Here is a 20,868-nt window from a genome sequence, read left to right as displayed (position 1 = left end):
AGAGCAATTGTAGAGATGACATCCGCCGCAAAGGACGCCACCGTGACTCTTTATTGGTATGTCTCGCTGTTCGTCAAGATCGTTTCGATGTCCATTCTGATAGGGTCAGGCTCGAGCAGTCCCGCGCGCATCGAATCCTCTGGCTGCTCGAGGGGCTCAACATCCCGTACGAGCTAAAGACCTTCAAACGGGGTCCGGACAAGCTCGCTCCAAAGGCATTGAAAGATATTCACCCGCTGGGAAAATCACCAATCGTGGCCATCTCACTACCAAATGCAGAGTCTCCACTAGTCCTGGCTGTGTCTGCATTCATTGCGGAATATCTCTGCGACCACTTTGGTGGTGCCCATCTCGTCCCGCAACGGTTCGCTGATGCAAACAAGGATGGTCAAGTTGGAGGTGAGACGGCGGAGTGGCTTCGCTATCGGTACTACATGCACTATACAGAGGGCAGCTTGATGCCGAATCTAGTGATGAAGGTTGTGACGAACAGTAAGTTTCTCTGGGAGTCCTCGAGCTGGAGCTGAAACAAAAGGGTACAGTGCTCCGAACCGCACCGCCGGTGTTTGTCCGGGGGTTTTTCAGTTTTGTCGCCTCGAAAATAGAGGAGAACTTTCTAAACCAGAACTTTGTGGATCATCTCGACTTTCTAGAAAACCAGCTTCGCTCTGCTCCCGGCGGTGGGCCATTCCTCACGGGCCAGAAATTGACTGTCGCCGACATCATGATGAGTTATCCGGTAATCGAGAGTATGAAGCGGATTGTCGGGGTGCAGAAGGGGATTACAAAGGACAGACACCTACTACTGTCGGCGTACGCAACCCGGTTGCAGGATTGTGAGGGGTACAAGCGAGCAGTTGCGAAGATTGTTGCCATCGAGGGACATTTTGATGCGTGCTGATTGTGTATGCTAGAAACACCAACGAGCTGGAATATGGGGCGGCAAGGGCTGCAACCGACACTTTCAGGGCCCTGCTCCACTCGAAGCATGTGCTTGATATGCCGGCGGAGGAGCTGAAACGGTTGGTAGACAAATTAAGATCGAGGCAAAGTCCCAAGGTCACTGGAGCAATGTCAGAGTCTTGGACCAATTTGCATCAAAGCACGGTTTCTAGTTTAGGTGGCAAGAACAAGAACAAGAGCGTGGAAGCAGTCGAATCGAGGGAACACAACAGAACAGACAAAATAAAATGATCAATTGCTACTGCATGCTTGGGGGATAGATAATGGACCACTGTATCGAGTTATAGATATGAACCACATGACCTGAAGAGAACATGCATGGATAGGCTCACGATAGAAGAGTAATAGAATAGGAGTTCAACACGAGTGACTTGCATCGTCGATTCCAGCCCTGCGTCTCTGGTCACTTGTAGTAGGAAGACGGATGATAATGAACCATTGATAGCCACACTACCGGGGCGATGACTTTTGTACCCAAACTTCCTAGACCTCACCAAGCTCCAACTCTTTGTAACTTCCACAAGCCAGCCCTACCACTGCCGAGTAACCTAGCACCAGGCAACCCCAACAAGAGATAACCGTGCCTTTGTGGACAATCACCATCAAGTATACCCCTGAAAGGCGGCTCCCGCTTCTGACGCAACGGCAAAGCAGCCTTTATACCATGTAAAGGTCAGCCGGCGGGCCTCCAAAGGAAATGATTCGCCTAGTCAGCTCCCAGGAGGGTCAGAATGACCATTCCTGGTGTTAACTGCAAATCCGCGAGCAGCATGACGTGGAGCTGAAGCGCAAAAGATTTTAAGTACCAGTTATATCCTCTCAGTGGGTGATCGGTTGTCTCCGACGAGTCTACTGTGGGTGAATATCGCTGTCAGTACCTTTCGCTTAGAGTATATCAGGGACTGCATAACGTTTGTTTTTGTGTAGCGCAGTGGTAACCTCTTGCGCCCTGTTTTTTGCGGGCGGCGGTTCGAGTCCGGGAAGATGCTCGGGATGGACAAGACACTTTGTCGCGGATATTAAATACTAGTTTTCTCGCAATTCCTTGGATTGTATTAGATTTACGTTATATTATCTAGTTTCCGTCGACTAGTTGCTGTTTTCTTCACTAAACACGTTACTAGATGGGCCTGGTACTGTGAGGGGGATAACCAGCCGAGATATATATCTTGGACTGCTGCCCCTTTCCGTCAAGGTGAGCTTCGATTCCCGGCCAAGCTTGTACGTAGGTGAATTTGGCAGAGGCTTTATTAGCAGACGGTGAGTACTACATTGGCTATTCTCTAATACTCCAATGACGAAACTCTTGTCTTGATCCTCAGCTCTCGCCATCCGGACCGGATCCGGGCCGGACGAATTGCAGCGTCGGCCGAGCATCACCCGAAAAGTGTGGGGTTGCAGTTCCCCACACTTTCTTTCGCGACGCAGGAATCAAAATCCCCTGCCTTTGCTGGGGGAGAGGAGACGAGTTCTCATCACCCCATCTACCTCATTTCCCCATGGCCGCCAACGCCAGACGCTCCTTGCAAGCCTGCGCGCGATGCCGGCAGCAAAAGGTATCCGTGGACCCCTTGCAGTCACCGTCCTCAACTGACCGGGGCGTCTGCAGATGAAATGCTCCGGCGAAGCCCCTTGCGAGCGCTGCGCCAAATTCGGGCGCGAGTGTGTCTTTGAGCCGGCCAACACCATCACCACCACCAGCTCCGTCACCAGCAACCCCGCCCCGATCCAGCAGCCGCTGACTCCTTCCGACCGCTCGAATCCCCTGAATTCGATCGACCAGGACGACCGGAGCGAACCGCGCGGCCGTAAACGAAGTTTCCACGATATCATCCACAATCCTGATTACGGTCGGAGAACCTATTACCCCCCTGCTCGCTATGGGCAGCTCGTTCCAGAGGGCGACACTCCATACTCCACCGTTCAAGGGCTGGAGGATCACCAGCTGTGGTCGCCAGATTACGACACCCTCGGCACTGCTTCAATCAGCAGCGCCAAGTCCCTGGCCTCGTGTCTGGCCGACGCCAACATCACTGTCGCCGAGGCGCACGAGATGTTTGCCCTGTTCGGCGAGCGAATGGCCCCCTTCATTCCAACATTCTATGCCACCGACTTTGGTCGCCTGCCCGCCGAGCCTGTCTATGCCCTCGCCGCCATCTATACGATCGCGCGTTATCTGCCCGACTCGAGCAGCTTACGCGGTCGCGTCGGCCGCATCTTGCGTCCTCTCCTCGCCGACCTGGTGCTTTCTCCGGCGACGAGTGATCCAGTGACTGCGGTCGGGAACATGCACGGGCTCGTCATCCTCTACGGCTGCGCTGAGGCGACCGGCCCTAGCCTCGGTAGCACGCCCGGGTCGACGGATAGTTTTGATATGCTCACCCTCAAGGGGGTTGCCGAAGCATACGCGGTCAAAACAAAGCTGGGCGTTGACTGCTATCTCACCAAAGTGTCCGTTCAGCTGCCTCTGCTCTGGGTCGTGTGGCTGTACACCATGAGCCATCAGTATGAGTGACCCCTCCAAGTTGACCCCACCACCTTCCCTCGCTGACCTCAGCTTGTCTTAGCTGTGCCATTATCCATGGCTGCCCCCGATCCCTCTCCGGCTCGGCTGAGCTCCTCCGCGCCAAAGCTCTCCTCGAGCAGAGTATCGACCATCCTCGAATTCGCGTGCTCCTTGGCGAGTGCGACTTGTTCCTCCTCTGGGAGAGACTAATCAACACCCCTGGCGCAACCCCAGCAACCACTGAGGATGCCTTGCACGCCTGGAATGTTGATTGGCAGCGCTCCTTCACCAGTGGTAAGCATTCTAACAATGAAAGTACCATATGGTTTGCTAACGAACCATGTGCGCAAAGCCCCAAGCGCCGGGCGACACTTGAAGTTTCACTTCTTCTTCACGCGTTTCCACCTTCTCACTCACCTCCTGGATACAACCGGTGAGCATCGCGTAGCAGTTGCCGAGAGTCTTGATGCCGCCCATGACTTCCTGCAGTGTATCCGGGGTCTCTCCCCCATCGCAAAGGACCGTCTTCGCTACCTGGGCGATTTCGCCTTTGTGTTGATGGCCTATGTCTCCTTGTATATTCTCCGGGCGCTCACGTCAAACGTAACCTCCCCAGAACGCAGGATCGAGTTCCTCGAGCTGGTCAATGAACTGGGAGCGATAATGCAGTCCCTTGGCCCACAGATCGACACGCGTCCCTCAGTCTATGGGGTCGCCCTCCGGTCAATGTGCAAACAACATGAAAACTCGCCGCTAGAGGACTTGAGTCCCCGTGTTGAGAACGTCAACCTGCCTCACGGTCTTGTGAGCACGCCAACCCTCACCCAAGACTCGCAGACCGAGCTTGAGCTCTCCATGCCGGCCGACGCGACGATGGACCCGGCCATGCTCAGCCAGAGTCGCTATTCAACGGAAATCTGGGGTTTAAGTCACGACATGTCGATTTTTAATGGCCTGATGGCGGGGATTCCCGTGCCGGATGAGACATGAGTGACCACCACAGTGTGAGCGATAACAACGACAATTCAACCGATTCGTCCCAACGACAAGACAGGCTGGTGCACCCACATATGGCGCGCTGGAGATGCACTATCGGAGTATCGTCCGTCTGCGCAGTTTCCGTAGAGGCCATGCAAATCATGGTGACATATTTCGGCAGTTTCGCTCGCGGGATGATGGATATATGTTGGAAAAAGCCTTTCTATGACAGCCCCCACTAGGATAACGCTTTCGGCATTTCTGGCCCCATTCCCACCCGCACGCGATGTACGAGACGCCCAGGGGTAACTCGACGTTTTGTCCGTCCACAGAAGAATTCTTTAGGGGCTGCGCACATGAAGGATTGAGGAAGGATCCACGAGGGATTCCTGAATCTGGTCCTGGTTCGCATCTTGCTCATGCCAAATATTGGATTGGTTAGGGTTTTTGTTCACATAAAAATCCACATGCCGTAATTTGGCCTGGGAAAATTCTGACCGATTATCGCTGCGGATGATGCGATTTACGACCCTCTGATGATGACTATCTTATGTATGGAAAATAGTAAACATGCTGGGGCTCTTGCATAGATCTCCGTCAGTTCTAGTCATACTCCTCGCTGTTATCAATCTTCTGGCCCAGAGGCGTGTACGTCCAACGGCTAATGTACGACTTGAAGCTCTTTTTGCCTCCATTACTAGTTGCGTATGCTCCAAGCAAAGACCCTAAAGTGCTCCTATATGAGATACCTAATAGACTAACCATGTGGAGAAAAAAGAGAACTTACCAGTAAAAGGACCACTTCCACCAGAAACAATTTCCCCACCGACGGAGCCAAGTATCTTCCAATCGCGGGGTCTAGAAGGCGTAGAGGCGGAGAAGACAAAGCTGCGATCATCGTGGGCTGCCACCTGTAAGCGGATGGGTTCTTTCTTCCACTGCTTCGGGAGCGGCACGACCACTGGCTTGGGAAGCGTGGCATTCGGCTTGCCAAAGGCGACCGTGTTCAACCGGATGTGGGGAACGAGACCCTTGCGTGGGTCAGGAAGCAGGATGATACCGAGATCGACATGCTGGCGACTCGTCAGGAAGAGGGAGATGCCTGTCTCCTGGAACGGAGCCGTCAGATGGGCGGATACGTCAACGCTAAACTGGAAGAAGGTGTGCGACTGCCTGCGGGCGATAAAGGTCTGTCCGTCCGTAGGCAGGTAGCCAGGGTGAGCCGTCAGGTTGGCTCTTGATGCCCGGAGAGCAAGGGTATTGGGGTGGCCAAGGGAGGATACGGCATAATCGGCGGCACGGTTTGGAGGGGGACGCCAGTGTACCAGATGGCGAGGCAGATCGGATCCTGGCGGAAACTTGAGCCTCTCCCCTGCATCCACCCAGTTGCCCGAGCCTGGGATGCTTCTGTCCTCCGGCGGCAGAGGCCCGCGCATCCGACCCTTGACAGGCCCCAGGACCGGCCACCCATCCTTGTCCCATTTCGCTGGGTAGAGAACGGATTCCCTGCCCATCGGATAGACACTCCACTGTGGTCCCGAGCGTGTCGCCAATGCAACCCCCCACCGGTTGCCGGCGACGTCCTGGAAGAGGTCCGCATGCCCCACCGTCTGGAAGTACTCGCTGGTGTTGCGGTTTGTAAGGATGGGGTTCCCGGCATAGCTTTCGTACGGTCCAAAGACGTCTTTGGACCGGGCAATTGTGACCGCGTGGTCCATCTCTGTCCCACCTTCAGCGATGAGTAGATAGTACCACCCGTCCTTTTTGTACAGATGAGGGCCTTCCGGGCTAACTCCGCCGGTTCCGTTCCATATATTTACGGGGTCACTGGTTTCACCGGTGTCGAGGTCGACAGACTGCAGCTGGATGCCGGATGCTGCCACATATACCTTCCCGTCATCGTCCCAAAAGAGGTCTGGGTCGATCGCGAGAGCTTTCGAGTCGATGCTGATGGGACCGATCCACCCTGCATCATCATAAGGGTCTGCTGTCTTGAAGATGATGAATTCCTTCTTCCAGCACGTGGGGCATAGCCAGTCCGCATGCAGCGTGATCAGATAGAGCATGCCGTCATGGTACCGCAGGGTGATGGCCGGGATTCCCGTTTGCTCCAGTGGCCGTGGTGAACATATCTCGAACCTGGTTCGGCCGTGACAGGGCATTGCTGGCGATCTTCCAATTGACCAGGTCTTTGGAAGCGTAAACCGGGATACCGGGAAAGGTGAGGAAGGAGGAGGTTGTGCAGAAATAGGTGTTGTTCCACTCCGCAACCAAGGCGCAACTCGGATCCGAGTTCCATCCAGGCAAGATTGGGTTGGCGTACGTCGAGAGGTCACCTCGTACTCGCAGGATGACGCTGGACAGAGCGAGGAGGAAAGATAGGCCAATCTGCATGATGGCAAGCGCAGGGAATGTAGCTGTACAGTTCCTAGTCAGACATAAGAGGTCTTTATGTAACAATCATTGTCACTCATTAAATAGGCCATTGAGGTCCGGGATGAAGTCCTTGGAAGGGCTTGCAGCTTCCAGGCCTGCCGGGTCGGGTAAAGGGTGATTATCCGTCGTCGGCCATGGAAGAACCGGCCTGAGCGATCTCCGGACCGGTGTCAGAGGACGACAGGGTGCGGATAGGAACCAGATCCGGGTGCGGGGAAACAGCTGCAGACTACCCCGGATTGCAAGCGCTGCGTGCCTTTTGCCTCGGCCGCTGGTTGCTGCCCTGACATCAGTCACCCACGCTGCTCGAGACCAGCCTGCCGGTCCGGCCGTCTTCGCCAAGTGATCAACCACAGGCTCGCACAGCTTGGAAGTGTCGTAGATACCAAGAATATTGGGCTGTGTATAAAGCTTCTGAACGTCTGCTACATTTCCTCGGTCCAAACAGGCTACAAATAACATGTTGGCCAAGGTTCTTCTTGCCGCTATTTCGGCTCTCAGTACGCTACCTGTTGGTGCTCTGAGCAAGCCAACACAGCTGCCCCTGCTCAAACTTCCATATGGGACGTGGCAGGCGAGCAAGTACAGTCCCGAGAGAGACGTATATTTCCCCTGAGCACCGTCGGCAGCGGGATCTTGTAGCTGACTACCATCCCTCAGTTCTACACATTCGAGAATATCCGCTATGCCACCCCTCCTGTGGGCCCTTCTGCGTTTTGCTAGACCGCAGCCTCCCAAGCTTATAAAAGGTATTCAAGATGGATCGGTCAGCCACATCTGTTACCAGACGCCGGACGAGTCCAATCCTGGCAATCCTACTCCCGATGAAGGTACGCATCTTGCGTCTACCCTCGGCAATCCCGAGGTCTAATATCTACTAGACTGCCTCTTCCTGGATGTTCAGGTGCCGACCGAGGCTTTGAAGAGCAAGAAGGAGGACGCATCCGTGATCTTCGTCATTCATGGCGGTGGGTAAGGGGTGGTCTCGTCGGTAGAGGGTTGACGATATGCTGATCATAATCAGCTTCACCGGAGGATCGAAGACTGGCATCGATGCATCAGGAGTAGTGCGCGGTACAAATGGTAATGCTATTTTGGTGACGATTAACTACAGGGTATGGCCCTTGCCCATGCGTCGACTGTACTGTGCTAACAAAGCCAATCAGCTGGGGGCTTTTGGCTGGCTCGGTGGATCGGAAGCCCGTCAGGCAAAGGCAACTAACCTGGGGCTACACGACCAGCGAGCCGCTCTGGAATGGGTACAGAAATATATCCATCTTGTGGGAGGAAATCCGCGCGACGTTACGGTCTGGGGCCTGTCTGCAGGTGGGGGGTCAATTATCCCGCACATCACCCAATACGGGGGCCGGCGAGATCCCCTCTTTCACAAAGCATTTGTTCAGAGCCCGGGCTGGTTTGCCGAATGGGATCTCCCCGCAGTCGACAGGGGGCTCACCAATTTCACAAGAGCCCTTGGATGTGACACTCGCGCCACTTTCGCCTGCTTGCGCAGCGTGGACGCGAGCCAGATCCATAACGCGACTTCTCTGTTACGCAGAATCGGTCCAATTGAAGATGGCGACTGGCTTCAATCCGATCCTCTCATTGCGCTCAAAGACGGTAAGATACTTCGACTTCATTCCCGACTGAAAGAATGGACCGCAGCTGACATGCAGCGCGCCAGGTGGCTACTGGAAACGCATAGAGTCGGTCATCTCCACCCATGTCCAACACGAGGTACCCTGGTTCCTGGGCCCTATTGAGAGTGATGCCGATTTCCTCTCTGGAATGTTACTCGCCTTTGAAGACAACGCAGCCGTACGCCGAATTGAGAAGCAGTATCCCGCACCCGACGTCGCGCGTTCGCCCTTCACAACGCATGCCGACCGTGCTGCCGCCGTCATATCCGACTATATATTCGTTCGTAACAGCGTGGCGCTGGCCAAGGCGTTCTCCGGCAAAGCCTTTGCTGGTATCTTTTCGAGCCGTGGGGCCCTGCATGCGAATGATTTTGAGATTCCTTACTATTACGAGGGACCGCTGAATCTGACCACCCTCGACCCGAATCTGGCACTGGCCTATCAGTCCTACTTTCACAGTCAGGCACTGACCGGTGATGCCAATGCTCTTAGGAACGTCAGCACCACCCCGGTGTGGCCGCTCTTCCGAGCTACTAACCAGGCCAAGTTCCTGAATGTGACCGATGAAGGCTTCAAAATAGTCAAGGATCCTAGGCTGGTGTCTCTTGTTAGCTTCTGGAATGATATCTTCCTCCATCTCAAAGGGCTCAGCCTCTCGCGCGACAGGCAGTGAGTTTTGGGCATTCACTTTACAAGGCGATAGTGTAGCAATTTCAGTAGCAATGATGATTTAAGAGTGTGCACCGATAACATATCGACCTTCAATGGTCAAGTGTTGGCGTAAAACATGCGAACACCTCCACGCTTACTCTTGTTCACGGTATTTCGTACCGATTGGATAGGAACTAGACAGATATAAGTTGAAGTGCTACCCCTTTGTAAACCACAGTCTCCATGACCCATGCAACTCCATACACCACCCAGTGGATATGTGCTTAGTACGACAAGATCAGGGTACTGGCCTGGAGTCAGCAACCAAAACGACATTGTGGAAAAGGGGCTACGATTGATCTGGAACTCGGGCCATTACTTCTTCTCGTCAAACGCATGGGCCTATACTCACTTCCGGGCCGGTTCTTCTGCTTTGCCGATGTCTTGCCTGTCTGGACCGAATTACCACTGTCTCGCGTGTTCTAGGTTTGGTCCGCAGCCTCGAGGGGTCTGATCCCTCAGCTCCAGCTCCACCTTGCGTATTTGACTGCCAACCCCATGCTTGGCCAGTGTCTGGGCTTTGGTCCACGAGGCGGAGTGGGAATCTTGGAATGCTTCTCGTTTCATCATTATTGCCGCCCCTTTTCACTGCAGGGTTTTCATGTCTCGAAACTCGGGATTGCAAAGGGGCGGCCTCTCACCAGAGCCGCCTTGGTACTTCTAACAAATGCATACCGGGCCTTAAAGGCAGGCAGTCCCACAGTCACCCCGGATTGCCCAGTTTCCTCGCGCTCCCGTCACTCCACCCATCATCCTCCGACCCAGACGTCACAGGATACCACGGAGTGACTGGGCGCTAGAATGGATCCGTTTCTGGTAATTCAAAGTGTGCTCCTCATTCTCGTCACCGTCTTTATGATGCTGCGCATCTACAGTCGCTGGTGGCTAATGCGGGCTCTCGCCATGGACGATGCACTGGGGGCTTTTGGTTGGGTATGGTACTCGCCATTCTCCCACACGGCAATGCAGCTCACACGGTCTCTGCAGACGATCTACAACGCGCGTGCCATTGCATACTACCTGATTCTGGCGACCATCAAGAGGGAGGAGGAACCGCAGAGGCTTATCGTGAGTTTGTTTGTCCGGCTGGTCGACTGGATCTGGGCTAAGAAAAACGCGATAGATGGGAACGTGGCTCATGATCCTGCTTTACTCGGTGGGCACGTGTGCAATCAAGCTGTCGTTTGCAGCAACTCTTTACCGCATCGTACAACACACAACGACGAGCAGGAGCATTGTAGTAATTGCCGGTGCAACCCTCATCGTGACAATTCCCCAGTTCGCGACGACTCTTTTCCACTGCCGCCCAGTCAGTGCTCTCTGGACGGGGCCCACGCCTGAAAACAATTTTCAGCGTCATTGCAACCCAGATGCGCTCTTCCAAGGCAGCATTCTGGTCCATAGTGTCATGATCCTAGTGGCAGACGTGTCTCTGGGACTCGTGATTCCAATCCTTCTGCTGCGAAAAACCCAGATGCCGTTGGCGATCAAGATCTCGGCCGGCCTCACGATTGGGGTGGGATCATTGTACGTGACAGGAGCACCCCTTTGCTGCACTGCAGAGCCAATGACTAACCTCTGATTGGTAGAGCGAGTGTTGCGACGGTGGCCCGGGTGGTGTACACCACTCTGCTCCTTATGGGCGATGCCGTGTTGGACCCGCTCGTCCTTTGGATGGACATTGAATTTGCGGTTAGCATCATCGGAACGGCCGCAACTACGCTGAAGCCTCTGCTGTACAAGACGGGGATCTTGGCCCAGACCGGGTTCAGCGCCGACCCGGACAGTGGCGTGGCGTATCCGGCACGCAACCTGCACATCCAGGTTGAGGAGGAGGTGGCGATCTGGAGCGAGGCAATGGCCGAGGGAATCGCGCTCCAGGAGCGGCCCAAGTGGGAAGCAGGAAGCGAGCAAGAGCGGGGTTGAGTTTGGAAATAGACAAGGAATAGCAAAAGACGAGCATGAGCAGTTGTCGTCCGGGCCGGACCTCCCGGACGCTCCAGCCACGCGAACCGGGCGACCGGCCGTTTATCAGGAGCCAGAATTCCCCAGATTATTCTCCAGATCTTCGTTATCAGAGCAACCACAATGAACAGCACTGCGATCCAGGTAGGCGAGGTAGGGAAGCCCGTCATCGAGCACGACGAAACCCCCAAAGGTGCGCCCGTGTCCGAAGCGGAGATCGGACGCTCAATGGGCCTGTCCGACGAGAACCAGCAGCGCATCAAGCGCCGCATTGACCGGCGGCTGATCCCCATCGTCGGCCTGATGTACTGCGTCTCGCTTGTCGACCGGACCAACGTCGCCGCCGCCAGTGTCGCCGGGATGATCGAGGATCTGAGATTGATCGGCAACCGTTATGTATGCGTTGGCTGTCGCTGCTGCTTTACCGTGCTAACGGCTGTTCTGGAACATTAGTCGGTGATTGTCCTGGTCTTCTTCACCACGTACGTCGTCTTCCAGCCTCCATCCACCGTCCTCGTCCGCTGGCTGGGCCCCCGCATCCACCTGGGCGGCATCACCTTCCTCTGGGGAGTCGTCATGATCGGCATGGGCTTCACCAAGAAGTGGGACCAGCTGGCCGCCCTCCGTGTGGTTCTTGGTCTGTTCGAAGCGGGATTTTTCCCAAGCTGCGTCTATCTCCTCAGCACTTGGTATACTAGATGTATGTGGTTAGCACGTCTTTCCTCATGGGGGGTTTTGTATCTGGAATTTTCGCTGACCCCGGTCATGACTTCTCAGACGAGATGGGCAAGCGTTATGGATTATTCTACGCCTTTGGAGCAGTTGCTGGCGCGCTGGCTGGCCTCATGGCATACGGGGTAGAGGCTTCACGAGACCATTATCGTATGAGAGACTGACGTCGTTGTCCTACAGCTCGTTCATCTTGATGGGGTCAGAGGCATGGGAGGCTGGCGGTGGCTTTTCATCGTCGAGGGCATTCTCACGTGTGTCATTGCGATGGCCGGATACATCCTTCTCGTCGACTTTCCGGACTCGGAGAGGAACAATTGGAAGTTTCTCTCGGCCCATGAGCGCGCCTGGGTGGTGGCGCGAGTCAACGTGGACCGCGGGGATGCCAACGCGGCCAGGTTCTCGATCAAGCTGTTTGCCCAGCAAGCGTTGGACTTCAAGCTCTGGGTGTTTGGGCTGCTCTTCTTCTGTACCTCTACCCAGGGATATGCCCTCTCCTTCTTCACTCCGATCATCCTGACGGCGGGCATGGGGTTCGACGCCACAGCGACACAGCTGCTGCAGATTACCCCGATGCTCTGGGCTGCCTGCTGCATGTTTTTTATCGGCTGGGTGGGCGATAAATGGAGGATCCGGGGCCCACTCATTCTCTTCAACATGTCTGTAGCGATACTTGGTTTGGCCTTGATTGGATTCCACGACGTCGTCGGCGTGCGCTTCCTGGGGCTCTTCCTGGCGGGCGGCGGCATCAACAGCAACATTCCGCTGCTGATGGCGTATCAGGCCAACAACATCCGTGGCCAGTGGAAGCGTGCCTGCGCTAGTGCAATTTTTGTTGGCTTCGGAGGTGTTGGTGGCATAGCTGGGAGTTTGGTCTTCCGGTAGGTCCTCTTACTCCCCCGCTACAGTCGATTCTCTGGGTATGTTTCGGCTGACACCCTCCCTCCAAGTCCATCCGATGCTCCGCTGTTTCGACCGGGTCTCTGGGCATGCATTGCATGCTGCCTCGCAAGCATTACCATGGTCGCCCTGCTCAGCGCCTATTTCTGGTACATGAACCGCCGTGCCGATCGCGGGGAGATTGTGCTCGAGGATGAGGAGGATTCAGAGGTATGCGCTGCGACTACTCGCTCATACGTAGGAGATGAGACTGACAATCGAACCCAGGTTGCTGATGAAGCGAGATTGACCTTTCGATATACGTATTAAGTTCGTGGCCATTATGTTGTGTCGGAATTGTGTTTCATGCGCCTCAAGTGCAAGGCCCGAGGGGGCAGGCAAGTGCCAGTACAGGCTCAAGAGGAACGAGATACTCGCACCCGGATATAGTTGACTTTGAACCTTACCCTAGTCCTGTAACTTGCCCGAGCTGGCTAATAGGGCGAGCCCTGCTTTTCATGTATTGAATAACAGTGACTACGATTCAAAGAACAAGGGGGATATTACGCTCTTCGCATTTAATGTGGCTACCATTTACATCTCCATTGCTCCAACATCTGATTGCATAAGATGTAGGTTGCTAATGGTGGGGCATATATCCTGACGAAGTGAGTTCCGGAATAAGTCTATATACCGCGGAGCCTGCGTTGACCTGCAAGCTTGTATGAAATATACAGGATATCACATGAGCTGGCTATCCTACTTCCCAATCTTCAAGTCCCCGGTCAGAGGGAGCTTCCGGCTGCTGGAACCGACGTAGATCTTGTACTCGCCGTTCTGTAACCGCCACGTCTGCACCACTGGATCCCACACACTCAGGTCTCTTCGAGTCAACCTGAATGTTACCTTTTCTACCTTGCCCGCGCGGATGGTAGGTTTCTGGAATCCGCGGAGCTGTTTGACGGGGCCGCCGGGTATGCCAACGTACAGCTGGGCTGCTTCGGCGCCGGTTAGAGAACCAGTATTCTTGATCTCGGCCGCCACGGTCGCGACCACGTCCCAGAGGTCAGACTGGCCTCCAGACACAATCGGACCCTCTGGGTACTGCTTGGGGCGGCGCTGCTCGGCCCGTATCTTGAGCTTCTGATACTGGAAGGTGGTGTAACTCAGGCCGAATCCGAACTCATATCGGGGTTGAATTCCATCTCGGTCGAAATGGCGGTAGTCAATGTAGACGCCCTCGGAGAAATAGCTCTGAGGAAAGTCAACAAAGTCACCGTGTGGGAGATCGGGGAGGAGCAAGTCGCCATAGTCAGACTCATTTTTGGCCAAAGTGTACGGAAGCTTGCCAGAAAAGTTGACTTGTCCATAAAGGAGAGATACCAGGGCTTTGCCGGTGTCCTGCCCGGGGAGATGGGCAAAAACAACTGCAGTGACGTTGGGATGGTCGATCCATGGGTCCACCATGCGCGGGCCCGCGTTGTGGAGGATCACAATCGTATTGGAGCACTTTCGAGCCACGTTGGAGATTAGTGCATCCGTGTAGTCGTCTCTTAGGGCTCGACGATCCATAGCCTCGGAAGCTGCTGCGTTACCAAAGACAAGGCAAGCATCACTGACCCCTGAAACAATGGGGTCGGAGGAATGGAAGTCCCAGTACAGCTGTGTGTTGTCTTCATCCGCCTGGACCATGAGGGCATCAAACGGTGAAAGGAATGTGGACAGCGAGGTTGCGCCAGATCCACCGCCATGGACAATCGTGCCGTTGTAGGCCGTCGTGGGTAGAGTGTGAGCCCGGCCCTCTCCCGCAGATAAGATACCCTCGACAAGCTCGCTGCTGTTGCCAGACTGGAACCCCCACGCCCAAGCAGAGGGACCGTCGGCTGCAACCATGTTCCGGTCTGGGGCCTTTGCAGAGTAGCCCAGGATCGAGAGCAGTTTAGGCTTCTTAAGCGGTAGAACCCCCTGTGTGTTCTTTAGCAGGACATGCCCTTCAACGGCGGACTGCAAGAGTATCGGTCTGTCTAAGGTTTTGCGTCCCTCAACGATCGCATGGGGTAGTCCAAGGTTCTTTGCCAGTCCAAAGCCAGGTTCTGGAATTGTCGAGCCCTGGCCCAATTGAAACCACGATGCAAGGATCCTTTTAATACAGTCAGCTCTACCCTGAGGCTCCGGACTGAGGTAGCATACCGCACGACCATATCATCTACCCTCGACTCTGGGACAGAACCATTGTGCACAGACTCTACAAGGCTCGGTCCCCAGAAGTCGTATGGGACTGGCATGGCCATGTCCAGGCCAGCTAGTGCGGATCCAACGCCCGAATGTTGAGCATTCCAATCTGTCACGACAAACCCCTGATTTTTGAGTTAATATGTGCACACAGAGGCAGAGAACAGTAGGAATACCTGGAAGCCGAGTTCCGTCTTCAGGATACCGTTCAGGGTCTTGCTATTCTGGCACCCGTACGAGTTGTTGATCCGCTGGTACGAGCACATGATACTGCCGGTGCCAGCAAGCAGCGCATCTTGGAAGGGCCTGCAAGGCAGCTTGTCAGTCTTGATCCGATCGCACAGGCGAGGGTAACCAACCAAAGATAGAGCTCGTGCATCGTCACGTCGTCAATATTGGATGAAACGGCAGCGGTGAAGTTGGAACCGCCGCGGTACGACTCTTGCTCGTTGGCGATATAATGCTGCAAATGTTGGCCTCGCTCTCACGGGGCCTGGTCTCTGGTCAACCTACCTTGGTTGTTGCTACCACCCCGGCCTTCTGGGTTCCGAGCACGGTTTCCTTGACCAAGATGCCGGAAAGATACGGGTCGACCGAATAACCTAGACAGGTGTGAGATTGTCATAAAGACTCAGACGCCGAGTGGAATGTGTTTACCTTCCCAGTTCCGTCCGCCAGTCACAACACGGCCCAATGGCCCGACTGAGGGTCCAAGCATGACATTGACCCCTTTTCGCCGAAACTCTCCCCCCTGGGCTAGAGCCTTTTTGTATGCGAGGTCGCTGTTCCAACTGCATACTGTCAGTACCTGCGACATGGGAACGGGGCCATGGTTTGTGATTCCGTACGAGGCGCCAATATGAATGTTGCTTGGCCAGGAGTGAACAAAATCTGTATTATGTACGCCATGTCCAGCATCCTGGAGGCAGAGACCGGGGAAATCTACACGCTCGATTGCGGCGATCATTCCTGCACAGCCGGTGGTTGAAGGATAGCCGGCCGTCAAATTGACCTGCCACTGGTTAGCCCCCAATACCGAGCAATAACACCATAGACATGGCACCTTTTCGCCCAGAGTCAGTTGAGAGACCAACTTCTGTGCCTTCTGTATGGCCGCTCGCCAGTGTCCAAGGGCCTTTACCTCAGCTACGCGGGAGGAATTAGAGAGTGTACACTAAACAAGGAAGTGAGAGGGATCGCACGAGCAGGGTATACGGGAGGCGACTGGCCGTAAAAGGTCGTGTCATCGGTGACCTTCTGAGAAGCAGCCCTGCCAATGGCGAGAGAAGCGACAAGGAGCGCCAGACTACCACGCAACATGCTGGAGGAGTTTCGCGGAATAAACGACCATGTACAACTGACAACGTGGTCGGCCACGACGTACGCTTTATCTTCGCGAGGCACTCCCGTCTCCACCACATTACATTCGAGATGAACAAACTGCCTGCTTCTACGGAAAACTGGGGAAGCCGGCCCGGCCGGTCGTCAATGATCTACACGAACCGTCGGGTGAGGGACCATCTCCAACCGAGGTCGAATTGGATGTTTCCCCGGAATCAAGACTCGGACCTGCCTTGGACTGGGGTAACCGGGCGTAAGCGAGCCGTATCCAGATTTCTGAGGGAACGGCCGGCCTGAAGACAACGGTTCACTGCCCTGGAACTTGGGAACTCCTAAAGTACAAAGCGGAGACTGGAGTTGTTGCAATATCTTAACAGGAAGCACAAAATATACATTGAGTATAGAAATGGGAGGGGAGTCTCCTCCATCCACAGATTTCACCAGTCAGCAAAAAAAAAAAAGACCAAATCAGGCAGCACTTCAACCGCTACCGTTCCCTAACGAACAAGATGGCTGTTAAAACCAATTCGACAGGGAACTGATGCAAAAAGAGCCCTGTCAATCTCTACCTGTTCACAGTTCCTCAAGGGGATCATTTCTAAACACAGGCTCGTAACGATTGTCGAGTGGCAGATTGGCCAAGGTTGAGTCTGATACCAACGTTAGAGCCGGGTCTGGATTGCTGGTAAATGATAACTGACCTTTAGGATCGTACAAAGGCCACCCGTATTCTCTCAGCCCATCATGCGGGTCGTGGGCAAATGCTGCCCAGGCGCCTGAAAAGATCAGTTGGCTGCATTCTCCCCATGTCTAAAGAGACTTACCTTGGAGATATTTGCTCGCCAACAGCTGGTCGCGCGAGGTGGGTTGCGCGAGGTGGTATGTACCGAAGACCAAGGGCAGCTCACCTGCATGATTCGTCAGCAGCTAATACTCTCGTTTCTGGAAATGTACGTGCTCGAATGGTAGGCCCCGAGCCATGGAACAGGACTGAAATTGGTCCAATTTCCATGGTACAGATATCTCCAGCTGGGGGTATTGTGATCTCGACGAGTTCTGGGCACATCTATGTTTCTATGCCATGGATAGCTGGGAAAGGGGGTTTGTACCGCGCTGCGATGCCAGCTGGACACGCAAACAGAGCTGCCGTTGAGGCTTGTGCCGTGACTTTATCAGGGCCAGGCCCATCGAGTGGGGCCGTGAAGCTCTCCTGTGCGTTGCTGCCGACCAGAATTGGCTGTTGCACGGTAGGTCAGCTTCGATGATAATCTCATGAGTTTCTGCCCCGAATGCACGTACAACTTTCACCTGTTTACCCAGTTCAGCACGGTGTGAGTAGTTGGAAAAGACCGTGATATTGTCCTGCACGGGGACGAAGAGCTGCAGAGCCGCCGCCTGCAAAACATCACGAACTGCAAGTTTTCGCATACATTTCAGGTTTCGAGCAGGATCGCGCTGGGTACAGCCGAGTGTTTCGGAAACATTCTGCCAGCCCAAGTGCGTAAAGTCGCTGCTGCTGAACAGGGTGGCGGTGCCAGACTGCAAAACGATCCCATGCACGAGAGGGTCCTCAGTATACTGGCCAGAATGAGCATTGCTCGCCGGGGATTGAATAGGCGTGTACGTACACTATATGCGTACATGTCGGCTGAGATTGCCCCAGCAGACTGACCAACGAGGGTAATGCGTTTAGGATCCCCACCAAATCGGGAAATGTTGTCTCGCACCCACTCGACAGCGAGTCTCTATTTTTTTTTCAATTGACATGAATGGCCGACTCCGAGGGTCACAGACAAACTGACCTGATCAAAAAGCCCAACATTTTGCTGGCCATCGGCCAACCCAGGAGCGTTGGGGTATCCAAATATACCCAGCCGATAACTGCGTGCATTAGAATTGATCGGTACCCTCGAGGATGGAGCCATAAACTTGAGAGTGACGATGATCACATTGTCATTGTCACGAACGAAGGGAGCACCGTTATAGAAAGGGACTGCAGATGTTCCACTAACAAAGGCGCCACCATGAATGAACACAAGTACAGCTGCCTTCTACGACGTTCCAACCAAGCTGGCATGCCTGCGTGACGTTGCCCATATATTCAAAGACAGGCAATCCTCGGAAATGTAGTCTGGGTACGGTGGGCTATACGGCAAGACACTATAAATGTCATTGTCGTTGGGGCTGTAGAGCAGCGGGCAGCTGGGGCCAAATTCGTGGCCATCCAGACGGGATTTGGGGGACTTCTGTGGGACTGGCGGTACCCATCGCCGACTTCCAACTGGGGGTTCTGCGTAGGGAATGCCGAGAAATGCACGAACTGTCTTAGTCGAGGAGTCGTTGTAGAAACCCTGAAAAGTGCCGCTGGTCGTGCTCACAGTCAGCTCAGAGGCCCAGGCGGCAAGCGGCAAGAGTGAGGCCACAAGAAGCTTCATGATGATGTTTCTTGGCTACAGGCTGCGGAGCAATTGTGCGAGAGTGCCTCTAAAGGGCCTTGGGCAAGGGAGACGGCTTGGTCGACACATTGCGTCACAGCCGGTAAAGTCTTGCCGGTTTAAACTTGGGCCGCTGGAAGGGAAGCAATCCTGGGCCGAGGAGAGGCGGAGCTGCAGAGGCGAGAATCCCCGCAGCTTCAGGCTCGTGCGCTGCCCATCGCGCTCAACGCCCCGGAGCCAGCCTGTGTCCGGGCCGTTAGGGCGGCACACGTACCGGGAAGCACAGCATGGGGGGGACAGAGACAGCTCGTTGTACAATGACATCAAAGATATACGGGCTGTTCTTAAAAGGCTTCAGGTTCCTTTTCTACCTTGACCTTTTGCGGTTCACGAATTTCATCTTTACTAGTCCAAGACGCAATGTATCTGAGGACCTCACTTTTACTGCCCCTTGTGGCGATAGTTCACCCCATCACAGCCTCTCCAAGCGCAAGCCCACATGGGCGCAAATGCAAAGACATTCGTCCACCAACCGTCTCAGGCGCTGAAGTTGTTTCCATTTCGACGGCCGAGCTTCAGCGTGGCAAGGTGTGTTCCGTAAACGTGACTCTGACTCACCCGGGCGTGGACGACGAGGTGAAGGTCTGGGTCTGGCTTCCGGCAGCCAAGGAGTGGAACGGGCGCTTCCAGGGCGTGGGTGGAGGGGGGTGGACTGCAGGACAGGGCGAAGTCGACCTCGTGGTGCCTGTGAGCCAGGGGTATGCTGCGGGCTCGACCGACGCCGGCGGCCAGGACTTCTTCCCAAAAGGGGCAGACGGGCCTAACCTTGGTCTGCTGAACGATTTTGCATCGCGATCCTTGCATGAGATGACGCTTGTTGGCAAGCAGCTGGCAAAGAGTCTATACGGACGGGAGCCTCATCATTCGTACTGGAACGGATGTTCGACCGGAGGCCGCCAGGGCCATATCCTGGCCCAGAAATACCCAACCGACTATGATGGCATTCTTGGAGCAGCTCCCGCGCTGTATTGGCCGAGTTTCAATCTTGCGCTCTGGTGGCCTGACTTTGTGATGAATTATATCGGTCTTCTCCCGAGCCAATGCGAGCTGGCAGTGTTCCAAAAGGCAGTGATTGACAAATGCGACGAGCTGGACGGAGTCAAGGATGGGGTCATCAGCAACCTGGAGGCCTGCAAATTCGATCCCCACTCCGTGGTCGGCACAGAGGTCGAATGTTACGGCAAGCAGATCACCATCTCCGACCGGGTCGCGGAGATTGTCAGACTGGTGCATCAGGGGCCTCGGTCTCCGTCAGGCTTCCAGCTTTGGGATGGCTACGACTATGGTGCAAATTACGACTTCATACTGCGGACCCTGACCGACGATGACGGCGAGACCACATTGTTCGAGGAGCCCTCGTTGGGCACGTGGATTCGCGTCTTCTTGAAGAAAGATCCTGAATTTGACCTCAAGTCGATCAAGACCCTGGACGAAGTGACGGAGCTCTTTGCATCTGCACACTCCGAGTACGGGGGGATGATCGGGACCGATGACCCTGACCTCTCAGCCTTTCGTAACCACGGAGGCAAGCTGCTGAGCTGGCACGGCCTTGGGGACAATCTGATCATGGCAAACAACTCCCTTCGCTACCGACAGCAGGTTGAACAGGTCATGGGCGGCAACAATCGTGTCAACGAGTTCTATCGTCTCTTCCTGGCCCCCGGAGTCGGGCATTGCGCTGTGGGCTATGGCCCCGTTCCCACATCGCCCCTTGACACTCTTGTCGATTGGGTTGAGAAGAACAAGGTCCCCAAGACGTTGGGTGCTAACTTTACGGATAGCGAGGGGCACGAGGTGAAACGGAATCTCTGCCCCTGGCCGCTGGTCTCCAAGTACAAGGGCAAGGGCGATATTCGCTCGGCGGGAAGTTACTCGTGCGAAACAAGCTACTAGGGGAGATGCATGTATATGTCTCGCTGGTGCGCGGTTGGACCTGGCTGGGGTGTAGTCTCGCTCTCATATATTTCATAGCCCACAATTTCACTATGCGATT

The 20,868-nt window shown here is 54.8% G+C and overlaps 9 protein-coding genes across 9 annotated transcripts; 6 read left to right on the top strand and 3 right to left on the bottom strand.

Annotated features, from left to right (window-relative positions):
* Positions 1–15: 15 nt before the first annotated feature.
* Positions 16–901, top strand: BJX68DRAFT_272127 (glutathione S-transferase; the record flags this gene model as incomplete). Its single annotated transcript, XM_071047130.1, has 3 exons — positions 16–56; positions 110–492; positions 543–901. 3 exons carry the CDS (start codon positions 16–18, stop codon positions 899–901), a joined length of 783 nt encoding a protein of 260 aa, XP_070893529.1.
* Positions 902–2,428: 1,527 nt separating this feature from the next.
* BJX68DRAFT_198424 (Zn(II)2Cys6 transcription factor domain-containing protein) lies at positions 2,429–4,572 on the top strand. Its single transcript, XM_071037524.1, has 4 exons — positions 2,429–2,519; positions 2,573–3,468; positions 3,531–3,763; positions 3,822–4,572. Exons 1-4 carry the CDS (start codon positions 2,463–2,465, stop codon positions 4,457–4,459), a joined length of 1,824 nt encoding a protein of 607 aa, XP_070893528.1. The 5' UTR covers positions 2,429–2,462; the 3' UTR covers positions 4,460–4,572.
* Positions 4,573–5,050: 478 nt separating this feature from the next.
* On the bottom strand, positions 5,051–6,841 carry BJX68DRAFT_279391 (glycosyl hydrolase; the record flags this gene model as incomplete). Its single annotated transcript, XM_071048723.1, has 3 exons — positions 5,051–5,172; positions 5,235–6,555; positions 6,587–6,841. The coding sequence occupies 3 exons, from the start codon at positions 6,839–6,841 to the stop codon at positions 5,051–5,053; spliced, it is 1,698 nt and encodes a 565-aa protein (XP_070893527.1).
* A 502-nt stretch (positions 6,842–7,343) lies between these two features.
* BJX68DRAFT_272124 (Alpha/Beta hydrolase protein) lies at positions 7,344–9,196 on the top strand (the record flags this gene model as incomplete). Its single annotated transcript, XM_071047129.1, has 7 exons — positions 7,344–7,484; positions 7,544–7,582; positions 7,671–7,713; positions 7,765–7,855; positions 7,908–7,998; positions 8,050–8,503; positions 8,568–9,196. The coding sequence occupies 7 exons, from the start codon at positions 7,344–7,346 to the stop codon at positions 9,194–9,196; spliced, it is 1,488 nt and encodes a 495-aa protein (XP_070893526.1).
* A 941-nt stretch (positions 9,197–10,137) lies between these two features.
* On the top strand, positions 10,138–11,160 carry BJX68DRAFT_272123 (uncharacterized protein; the record flags this gene model as incomplete). The annotated part of the gene is made up of 3 exons (XM_071047128.1): positions 10,138–10,302; positions 10,358–10,761; positions 10,824–11,160. 3 exons carry the CDS (start codon positions 10,138–10,140, stop codon positions 11,158–11,160), a joined length of 906 nt encoding a protein of 301 aa, XP_070893525.1.
* A 267-nt stretch (positions 11,161–11,427) lies between these two features.
* BJX68DRAFT_258855 (major facilitator superfamily domain-containing protein) lies at positions 11,428–13,137 on the top strand (the record flags this gene model as incomplete). The annotated part of the gene is made up of 6 exons (XM_071043606.1): positions 11,428–11,595; positions 11,653–11,899; positions 11,977–12,056; positions 12,112–12,809; positions 12,879–13,065; positions 13,096–13,137. 6 exons carry the CDS (start codon positions 11,428–11,430, stop codon positions 13,135–13,137), a joined length of 1,422 nt encoding a protein of 473 aa, XP_070893524.1.
* Positions 13,138–13,566: 429 nt separating this feature from the next.
* BJX68DRAFT_279390 (beta-glucosidase) lies at positions 13,567–16,359 on the bottom strand (the record flags this gene model as incomplete). Its single annotated transcript, XM_071048722.1, has 9 exons — positions 13,567–14,947; positions 14,998–15,164; positions 15,216–15,345; positions 15,399–15,502; positions 15,553–15,641; positions 15,697–15,830; positions 15,888–16,051; positions 16,103–16,185; positions 16,242–16,359. 9 exons carry the CDS (start codon positions 16,357–16,359, stop codon positions 13,567–13,569), a joined length of 2,370 nt encoding a protein of 789 aa, XP_070893523.1.
* A 594-nt stretch (positions 16,360–16,953) lies between these two features.
* On the bottom strand, positions 16,954–18,815 carry BJX68DRAFT_258853 (Alpha/Beta hydrolase protein; the record flags this gene model as incomplete). The annotated part of the gene is made up of 10 exons (XM_071043605.1): positions 16,954–17,030; positions 17,082–17,156; positions 17,205–17,288; positions 17,339–17,436; positions 17,490–17,617; positions 17,680–17,958; positions 18,009–18,125; positions 18,183–18,206; positions 18,288–18,387; positions 18,436–18,815. 10 exons carry the CDS (start codon positions 18,813–18,815, stop codon positions 16,954–16,956), a joined length of 1,362 nt encoding a protein of 453 aa, XP_070893522.1.
* A 317-nt stretch (positions 18,816–19,132) lies between these two features.
* BJX68DRAFT_258852 (Tannase/feruloyl esterase) lies at positions 19,133–20,768 on the top strand (the record flags this gene model as incomplete). Its single annotated transcript, XM_071043604.1, has 2 exons — positions 19,133–19,173; positions 19,310–20,768. The coding sequence occupies 2 exons, from the start codon at positions 19,133–19,135 to the stop codon at positions 20,766–20,768; spliced, it is 1,500 nt and encodes a 499-aa protein (XP_070893521.1).
* Between the last annotated feature and the right edge of the window lie 100 nt (positions 20,769–20,868).

The sequence above is a fragment of the Aspergillus pseudodeflectus genome (assembly GCF_044049435.1).
Source record: "Aspergillus pseudodeflectus strain CBS 756.74 chromosome Unknown BJX68scaffold_74, whole genome shotgun sequence".
Lineage (NCBI taxonomy): Eukaryota > Fungi > Ascomycota > Eurotiomycetes > Eurotiales > Aspergillaceae > Aspergillus > Aspergillus pseudodeflectus.
This window is presented reverse-complemented; position numbering and strand designations above follow the sequence as displayed.